The sequence below is a fragment of the Ambystoma mexicanum genome, chromosome 5p (assembly GCF_040938575.1).
Source record: "Ambystoma mexicanum isolate Mex_15411 chromosome 5p, UKY_AmexF1_1, whole genome shotgun sequence".
In the NCBI taxonomy this organism is placed as follows: Eukaryota; Metazoa; Chordata; class Amphibia; order Caudata; family Ambystomatidae; genus Ambystoma; species Ambystoma mexicanum.
Window position 1 is genome coordinate 528,020,823 of NC_090930.1, and position 10,350 is coordinate 528,031,172.

General features: G+C 50.2%; 1 protein-coding gene across 3 annotated transcripts in view; it reads right to left on the reverse strand.

Moving 5' to 3' along the window:
* POF1B (POF1B actin binding protein) overlaps positions 1–7,857 on the reverse strand; it is a 464,150-nt gene extending 456,293 nt beyond the window's left edge. Inside the window, exon 1 of one of the 3 annotated variants that reach the window (XM_069612934.1) lies at positions 7,673–7,857. Coding sequence is in view for 2 of the 3 variants with exons in the window: in XM_069612932.1 (XP_069469033.1) it covers positions 7,134–7,355 (222 nt within the window). In the remaining variant the exon portion in view is untranslated. The other 2 variants (XM_069612932.1, XM_069612933.1) reach the window with 2 other exon arrangements.
* Positions 7,858–10,350: the final 2,493 nt, after the last annotated feature.

Sequence of the window (10,350 nt, forward strand, 5' to 3'; positions counted from 1 at the left end):
AACCGCACCAGGAAAAGGACTACCTAGAGGCCACTGGAAACTCAAATCTCCCTGGATCCAACAAGTGTATGGACCGGATAACCTTTATACAGGCTAACCCAACATCTGATCTCTGTGGGATCACCGTTATCCTTTATTGAAAAACGCAAACAGCGCTCTGAGGCGGCTATGAGGAACCAGGAGCTAGACACCAATAAGTCATCATCTGAGTAAACACCCCCAATTTAGTTCAGCGACTGCTGGGGCAGGAAAGTGCGCATTTCCTATCCTTGCCTTGAAAGTCTGTAACATAAGACTATAATATTAGAACCACAATGGCAAGGCTTCCCTGTTTCATATCCTGCCTTCATTAAGATTCGCTTTTATGATTTCTTTGCATAATTAAGAAATTTGATAGTCTGCCAGAAAATGGGAGTGTAGCTTCCATGCAATACAACTGTACCCCTTATCATCGGTCAGCCAAGGCCACTTATTCTGCGACCTTCAGCTATAACGCACAGGTTGCACACAGCAGATGCGGCATCTCTCCGTGCACTGCATTTCCCAGCCCCCAGTACCTTTGCACCCTCTGATCTGCGCACCTCCGATCAGTGCCTAGTACCTTTCAAGGTGGATGGTGAGTGAATTGCCTGCGGGAGAGTCTTTCTTCATGCTCACCCACAAAACAAGTCAATTAAAATAACAGCACAAGCCGTAGCTATGCATGTAAACACGCCGAGTAACCCACATTTGAAGTAGAAAGGTGGGTGTCCATCAGTGAAAATGTGTATTTTAACACTTTTTGTTGGCACTACTATTCCAAGGGGAAATGTCTTGATTTATGTCTACAAGCAAGAGTATAGGTGACCCTGGAAAATGAATACTACAGCCCCATGTCATGTGTAACGACTCTGGCTCTTCAGTCTAAAGCACTATGCATTCTGGGGCTTGTAGTTGCGTTTGTCAAATTATAAATATGAACCTGTGAATCCATTAGTGAAAGCTGTCGGGAGGGGAAGAATCCATAGGGAATCTCCAGATCTTCACCTGCAGGTGGATTCCACGGCTCGCGGATTCATGACCTCTAACCGTGGCACTAGTGGATGTGGACAGGTAACATCTAGCATAAACCATCTATCCTCTGTATAGGAAAGCGCTCACAAGCATTCACCATTGTTAGTCCAGAAAGTTCCATTAGCCATCGAAAACCATGAAGAGCGGGGAGCAAATACTCTGCAAACCATCTGAGACTATTGCATTAGATAAGAGAACGCACTTCATCACAGACCATAAAAAGAACTTCTACGATGTTGTGATATACAAGATAAAGAAGCAACAGCGTAGACGCTCCCGGCTGGTTAGAAAATCGACAGCCCTAAAACATGCGGAAAGGGCACTGGCTTTGGAAAAACTCCAGAGCACGTATAGATCTCTGCTGAGACATCACAAATCAAACAAAAACTCAAGTAATTGGTTGCTGGTCTACAGATTGATCAGGGCCAAAGACGCTCAGAGCTTTTGGCAACTATACCATACCCATATAGCAAAAGGTTCATCCCAGAAATTGGTGACTATAACAGAATCCTGGGTAAAATACATTGGTGAAACTTTTAGTATCGAGGCCAAAAGCACAGAGCAAACCCAAACAGGACAGAAGTTATCCCGACCAGGCCTTTTGAGATCTGATGAGACGAAATATACCAACTGATCATAAAATCAAAGTCCTCCAGGGCTCCTGGTCTGAATAATATACCCAATGTCGTGATCAAAAGGGACCCGCCGATATGGGCAAAGTTCTTTTATCAACCCTTTGGGGTCCGGTGAGGTCCCTGAGAGTTGGAGATCCGCTGTTCTCATACCTGTCTTTAGGAAAGGCCAGAGAGACGAAACTAAGAATTACAGACTGCTGGCGATGTTGGACGGCAGCAGCAACATTTTGGCAAAAATTCTCCTGGGGGATCTAGACAGGTGATGTGAGAGCAGAGGATTGCTTGACTTGACCCAAGCGGGATTTCGCAAGGGCTGTGGCACAGTTCATTGCATTTGGGCAATCAAGTTAATATTAGCAGAAATTGAGAAAACACCTGGATCTTGTGCATACGTGTGTCGTGTGGATTATTCCTGTGCGTTTGATCGGGTCAATCGACCCAGATTGTGGGAAATGTTACCATCTTGAGGTATCGATCAAACAAACTTACATTTTACAAAGGAATTATACACAGGCACCAAAGTAGCAGGTAGTTACTTATATTATGCAAGCGACGAGGCATTAACGGGAGTGACAGTGTGTGGCCATGTATTACAAGGATTCAGATATCCCCGGAACCCCACATATTGCAAGTCACCTAGGAGCTGTCTGACCATATAAAGGATCTATTTGGTAACAAAACTCCTTGGTGACTTGCAACATCCTTATTTTTTAAATTTTTTAAATTTTATACAGTTTATTACAAACTTTTAAAAAAAGATGGAAGAAAAAGAAAGAATAGTGAAAAGAAACATCCACAAGAAGAAGACCACATCACAGAAGCGAACATTTCAAAACAATGTAGACATCATTAAGCCACTATCAATTTGTCTATTTGATGGAGTTCCTGTATCTCTACCAGTTAGATTCAGTGTTTGCTTACTAGTGACTCATGCCCAATGTAGGCTACCCTTTTAAAATCCTCTATTAATACGTATAATGTTCGGTGGGAGGCATATTATCCAATATATCATGTTTAAGTCAAGGAAAAGTGGCACGCAAAAAAAACCGACTACACGTCGATGAAGCACCACAAGTATGCACAAAAACGAACCCCACGTGCGCCCCAGGTATCATACAGTAAATTATTAACAATTCCCATTGCTAGGAGACTTGTGTGGATAACTCAGATATGCAGCAGACAGTGGTGGTTGAAAGCCAGGGAGGGTTGCCATGAATATCGCGCAAAGAAAATGGTTGACTGGCATCAAGTTATAAAGTATTCTTTGGCATGACGAGCCTGCTTCAAAGTCCTTGTGTAAAAGTGTTTCAAGGTGCCACACACGCAAGCAAAAAGGCCTTTACGAACAGTGCTGTGCCCAGGCCACCCATGACTGTCCACCCTTTATGATCTCAGCCACATGCTTGGTTCACCGACTCACATGGACCATGGTCCAGTGTGTTTTAGTGTATGTCTCTGCTACACTGGCAACACGGGTATGGACCTGCACTCAGCAGAGGGCCTTCAAGTAGAAGGCGTTCTTCTGCCACCCTTTATTTGAGGCATCGATATATGCACTCATACAATCAGGACTCTGTCAAGAGCGAGATAGTGACATGCCCACCACAAAACGCTTCACTCATTGTACGTTATAGAACACAAACAACTCATGGGAAGCAGGATAGTTCACGCACACCCTGGGCCTCATTATGACCCAGGCGCTAAGTGTTTAACCGCGCCGTAAAAGGCTGCGGCGCCATTAAACACCTAGTGCTTAATTACGAGGTCCCTTTGCGGGACCCGACCTTAACGGCTGGTTTTACCAGCCGTTAAAGTAGGGACCCCCAAAGGGACCTTGGTGCTAATTACGGTACTGCAATTTGCAGTACCGTAATTAGCGCCTTCCCCATTCCCATTGAGCCCTATGGGGCAAAAATGGGAATGGGGAAGGGCCATGGCGGCATGGGGAATTACCACCCCGCCAACCTCGGAATGGGGGTGGTAATTCCCCCTTTCTCCGTGGCGGACTCCGGCATCGACCATGGTGCTAATGGCACCATGGTTTAGCGCCGAAGTCCTAATGAGGCCCCCTTATATCTAATGGGTTACAAGCTTCTCACTGAAGCAACATGCGAGGCAAAAGACAACGCTTAAGAGGAATAATGATCATGCTTTTTTCAAAGCGAATGGAAAGGTATGCCACTCGCGAAACCAGTCGAGATTCTACTGCCCTACCTTTCACCAGGGTCGGACTGGGGCATAACATTGTCTCGGGCAGCAATGAAAAAGTGGCCTACCGTTGCAAATGGCAATTCATTCCTTTTGTGACAGACTGTTTGAGTAGTACCCAAGGGGGAGGTTTCTCATCAAGGGTGATGGTAATTTTGCAATTTAAACAATATTCATTCAGCAACACTGGTCAAAACTACTGGCTGCATAGTGAAGTAACTCATCAAACTGGCCCACATTGGGCAAAAAAGTGGCCCACTCTGCCCAAAGAAACGGTCACATGCTGGCACTTTGCTTTTTTGGTTCGGGCATTGCCCTGTAGGCCAGCCCGAGCCTGCCTTTCACAGAGGCATATTAAATCTCACATGTTGTGATTTTTTTACGAGAGACAGAGCTATGCTTTCGATTACAATGTACCCACCTTGGAGACAGCAGCTCTAAAGTCTACCGATCGACCAGGCTAGTCAGAAGCCACGCACACACCGATGGACCACTCACTTATGAAGGAGCCGGCTTCCGCGTGTTCCTAAGGAAGAATTTCCCTGGGATTGACCCTGTGATGTAGCATTCAAATAGAGGCGCCAACCTCTGCCCCTTACATCCGCTTTCCCCGACTGTGTCAAGCTCACTCACATTACACAAAGGGGGGCACATCTGAAGCAGCTGAGAGTCATCCCCCTCACGCAGAGCTCACGCTCTCGTACACTAATGACAAGTGACGTATATGCAAAGAGGACTGCGGGCAGGTGGACATGGCTCAGGGTTGGGATGCTGGAACTGAACACAGAACTCTAACCACTTTTCTCATTTGCCTCTACATGGGGTGAGCGTTTGGTTGTGGCCAGACTGAATTGGGCAATACCATCTTTTGGCTGGGCAGACCCAATAGCACAGAGAGTTTAGCGCTCGCTTTGACATCTGGGCAGAGCCTGCTGACGCAGGTTCAAATCCCAGCAGTGCCAAACTCAGCCTTTCATCCTTCATAGGTGGATAAATGAGCACCACACACCGTGGGTAATAATAAGCAGCGCTCAGATACCTGAGGGTTCGTAGCGCTATACATGCTAAGTAATTAAGTGACACGTCACTGTGCCCACATCCCAATGCCCTGCGCCAAACGAAGGCCAGAGAGACGCCCCTGGCTGGATGATAAATTGGTAGCCAATAGCAGAGAATGATAATGAGAATATGTCATGGTAGAGGTCAGGGCGCCCCATATCAGTGACTCCCATGCGTCTCGCTCACGGAAGGTGAAGGCAAATCATATTTGAGGTGTGGCCGACCTGGAAGGAAACGGTTTGCAGTGCCTTTCAATTGGACCTTTTCAAAGCTCCAGCATGACGCGCTGCACCCAGACTCCTGTGGGTAGGGGTGGGCCAGGGTTAGCAGCCCTGCCTGTAAAGCACTGGGCTGGCTTCTTGCCCCAAACGGGTGCTGTCACACTGTGCACGTCTGTGGGGAATGTAGTGCATGTACAAGATTGCAGTCCGGGCAGAGGACAAACACTTCCGGAAAAGCAGAAAGACACAAATAAAGCGGTCCTTATATGCGGATGTTATAAGCGTGCGCCTGCCGGTGTACTGGTTTCTTCATTTGAAATTCCCCCTATCATTCCACCCAGCTGGGCACAGATCTAATGGCGGTTGGCCATACTGCACAGGCCTACGGGTCACTCCCCAGTTGTGCACAGGACTACAGGTGATTCAACAGATGTGTTCAAGTGCGGTGTGGTTTTCCAGCCCTGCACATGTCTAATTGTAATTTGCAATATGTTCACTAAAGGTCAATGTGCGATTTCCCAGGTGTGCCATGGTCTAGTGGCGATGTGTAATATGTGTACAGGTGTACAGGTCATTCGCCAGCTGTGTACACGTCCGGGGGTGTACAGGCTCAGACTGTTTTATAGGGCAATAGGCCCGTGGCCTAACCAACAACACTAAATGCTGGTGCGAGCTAGTTTTTTTTAGTCAAAGTGAGCCCCTTTTTGGTCCATGTGGGCCAGTTTGATAGGTTACTTCCATGCGGCTAATAGTTTTGACCAGTGTTGCTGAATACATATTCTTTAAAATGCACAATTTGCATGACATTTTATCAAAAATATCGCCCTTTGTTACTACTCAAACAGTGTCACAAAAGGAATGAATTGCCATTTGCAACGGTGGGACATTGTTTCAGTGGTGCCCGACACAATGTTATGCCCCAGTCCTACCCTGGTGGTGTGTTGCCAGGAGTGGAGAAGTCTATAGGCCATTTGACAGATGTGCACTGGCGTAGTGGGTTTTTTCTCCAAATGTGCACAGGTCTACAGGCCTTTCGCCGGGTGGGCAAGGGTCTAGTGGTGATTTGACAGATGTTCACAGATCTACCTGTTATTCGCCAGACGTCTACATACAGTGGTAGACATCACAACAAAAACAACCGCCCATAGTGTGAGTGTGACTTGCAAAGGTTTGTTTAGAGCCGTGAGACGGGGCATGCCGGTGCGGGGCCTGTCCTCCGTGGGCTCGCGGCCTCCACACAGCCTGACAGTGACAGCACACGTGAAGGTATATCATAGTTGGGGGTAAAGGGGGGCACCGTGTGCGGATGATGTGTGCGATAGGCTGAACCGGGAATAGCGCGCGGTGGGAGAGATAACGAGATGCATCCGTGCCCAGAGACGCTGGGCAGACGAGGCGCAGCCGGGGTAACGCAGTCCGTGGAAGCAGGAAATGGAGCACTCGGGCAGAAGCTACAGACAGAGAGAGGGTGTGAGCTCAGGAGAGCTTTGCTTCCAGGGCGCGGGGCAGTAGTGACTGGAAATGCCGCCAGAGAGAGAACAGAACAGCACAACAACCTACAAATACGCGGTAGGTAATGCGGCTCGGGCGGAGGGCAGGGCTGCACACATTGAGAGAACCAGGCAAAGGGGCGGCCAGGAAGAAACACGGGTAAGTTGTGGCAACGTGTATTTAGGATGAGAATCTGGAGCATCCAGAGTGGGAGACCCGGGCGGAGACGAGAGGGAACTACGGTCAGACAGGTGGCACGGGCACTGTGGCACGGGCAGGCATAGGAGCAGGTGGGAGCAACGCAGGTAGATGGGTAACGCAGGCTTGTGGCGCAGGCAGAAAGCGGGGGTATACGCAGGAAGTGGGGGCTGCAGGGCAGAGTATATTACACGGAAGGTAATGTTGGCAGACAGACAGGTAGACTTGCGAGGCTGTACAGTGAGAGGGGCAGACGTGGGTGCTGTACCTGGATGTACTGCTGCTGTGACTGGTCGGTGGTGTACACGACGGTCTGGTAGGGCGAAGCCGGCCCAGGTGACCGGGGGGATACGGGCTCCATCACCTGCATCACTTTGGCCACGGGGTAGGACATCACCCTCTCGTAGAAGACGTTATCCTTCTCCCCATAGGACGAGGTGGAGGTGCCATTCTCCGCCGCGTGCCAGTGCCCCGAGGACGAGGTAGACATGTTCCGGGCAGGCGGTGGCAGGGGCTCTGCACAGCGGCCGGGGCGGGAGGACGCGGAGCGCGGGCGGCAGCAGGGACTCCTGGCGCGCGCAGAGAGCGGGGACTGCGGTGCCGTGGGAGCAGGATCAGCGGCGCGGCTTTCCCCCGTCTCCTGCGGAGCTGCCCTTGCGTTTCACGGGACTGCGCTTCCCTGTCGTCGCTCAGGCTGAGGGCAGCGGGTGTGAAAGCCGAGCCGCCAGTCTGGCAGGACTGGGCTGGGCTCCCATGCAGAGAGTGGGAGGGCGGCAGCGGACACGCCCAGGCCGGGGCGATGGTTACCTAAGAGCAGCAAACACAAGTCCTCCTCTCTCCCTTCCTTCCCCGCTCGCAAACTCCGGAGCCTGCCGCGGAAGGGAATCCCGGGAGACGTAACCGGAGGTGCGGGCTCGCGGCCTTCACACAGGTGCCCGGTGGGACGCCGCAGGGCCTCTCGGGGGTGTCGACGGAGAGCGCTCTGCAGCGGGCCGCCTGCCAAGAACTGCCGCTGCTGTTTGTACAGTCTGTGCAGAAAAAAAGGCGTGTCCCCTGTCATCTTTCGAAAATTGGCGTGGGCATGCAGGTTACTCATTGCATGGACGCGGGGCAAGCCTGTTAATATTACCGCCACGCCGGGAGAAGGTTCTCAGGCTCCCGCGCTGCCTGCCTTATCTCTTGTTTGGGGACGCCTGGCGAAGTGCGTAGCTGTACCTCCCAGGGCGCGCAGCGCTCCAGGCAGCAGCCGAGACGTCGATGGGAAAAATCTATCATCGACGTGGCACAGGTGAAAGTTAAGCAGCACAAGTTGAGCATCCCTAAAAAGGCCGCCCAGTGAATTATTCGCAACCTATTTTGGCTAAAGTCAACCCTTTTGTTTTGGTTGTCTTTGTCGATCACAGATAGGAATACAGAGTCCGTATGGTGGGAAGAAGAAAGAGGATGAATGCAAGTATATAGATAAGTCTATGGGGAAGATGCACCAATCTTGATTGAATAGCAGGTCTTTTGTAGTATCTGAACTGTGGCAGGGAGGTGACATTAGTTATGCTGCTTGCACGGGTTTAAGTGAGTCGGAGCTGCCTGGGGCAGAGTCCTTGCACTTTCCAAAAGAGCTCTGCTGGAGCCCCTCTACTATCGTCAACTCCTTGGAGGCAGCTCTTTCATCATGTGCAGTAAAAAGGCGTGGGAGACGACACGCGAAGAGGGACCCACAGTTTGCGTGTGTTGTTTGGGCTTTGTAGAATGTTTTAATCTGGCACCATCTAATTCAGGGGCTCTTTTGGATTTACTGCACAAAAACACCCAGACTTGCTTGTAGTTGAAAAGGTCGCTTTAATGTGACAGGCCAAAGCTCACAAATAACTGCTAACCTGGCTCCCTGGCCTTACAGACTAACACACAATGTTTTAACAACCAAACACACTTTAATAATTAAACACTTTCAATTCCCCCCCAACAATTAAATAATTAAATCAGTTCCACTTCCTCCCTACCTATCCTTTGGTCCCTACCGCCTCCTTACCATCTTCTCAAGGCGTCCCGCTTTCTCCCCGGGGACATGCCCCTCCTTCTTCAATACCTGTTCCCCCGTGGTATCCCGTTTGTGCAAACAGCATCACCCCCATCATTTCCCGCGCTATTCCCCCATTGTGCTTCACTCCCCCATACTCTAAAATGGGCCATGCCATACTACACTTGCCTTGGGCCATATCTCCCGGACTCATACCAAATACCTTTTCATTTTTCTCAACAGAGCCACACCTGTATCTCGTACTAGGTCATTCTCCCCTGCATTTATTATCACCCCCTCTGGAGACCCATAGCGCTCATTGAACCCTGCCAACAAAGGCAGCAGCTGATCCCAACGAAGCCCCCCTAAACTCGACCACCTTACCAGTGTCACTTTGTAGCTACACCCCAATTGGGTACCAAACACCCTTTTCTCTGCCTCCTTCCCCACCCACTTGACAATAGAACGGCTCACAATCCAAATCTGCGGCATCTCCCCCGGCCTCCGAACTGCATCTGCAAAAGAAATTACAATGTCACTTTCCAGTCACGACCACCAAAAAATTCCAGCCCTCCCCTGTGCTCCCCATCCCTATTTCAAACAGCCCTTTTTCCCCAAGTCCCTGATATACCCTTTGTACTTCCCGGACCTCCACCGTCCCAAACTTTTTGCCTTATCCTCAGCTAAACCCAACCTACTACCTTCAGAATCCGCATCCATCCTGAAAAAAGGAGTTCCAAACTCCTGCGCCTTTTCCCCCACTGTTACCAACGCCTTCCTCAGAACCCCCAAAACGTGGGCTGCTGATACCGCCGCCCCATCCTCATGCCGAAAAGCCAAACCCGACCTTCCCCCACATAGTTCCTTCCAGGCCAAACCTGTCCTCACAGGGCACAGCTCCTTACTGCCCCAACCCAGCAACACCCAACAGCCCTTTCCTTTTTGATTCGTCTTTGACCTCTTAATCCTGATGTCCAGACCCAACTCCGAAAAATAAATATCTTCCTAACTCAGGCCACTTACTCCTCTCTTTCCTCCCACCAGCTCTCACACCCTAAATGCCCCAAAAAAAACCATGTAAAGCATCCCGCAAACATCACTCCCTCTCAAGCCAACCAGCAGACCCCCTCCAAAGCCCGGCATAACCTGACCAACAGAGCCGCCGATACCGGCCTCCTACTATCCTTCCCCCTCTTATTCTCCCTTGCCCAGCCCTCTAACATCCTGCTCGCCATTTACCCACCACTCGGCTGGAAACCCCAAAACCATTTCCCATAGAAAGCGACCCCCGCCATCTTCCCAGCTATAGTTGCTTTAGACCAGCCCTTATCCATACACCTCAAGAGGAAATTGGCCACATCATCCCGTCTCCGCTCTTCCGCATCCCCCCTACGCTTCCAACTACCAGCTCCCCCTTTTATGAAATCCTCCCATGCTCTCCTGCATGCCTCCCTAGATGCCGGGACAAGCG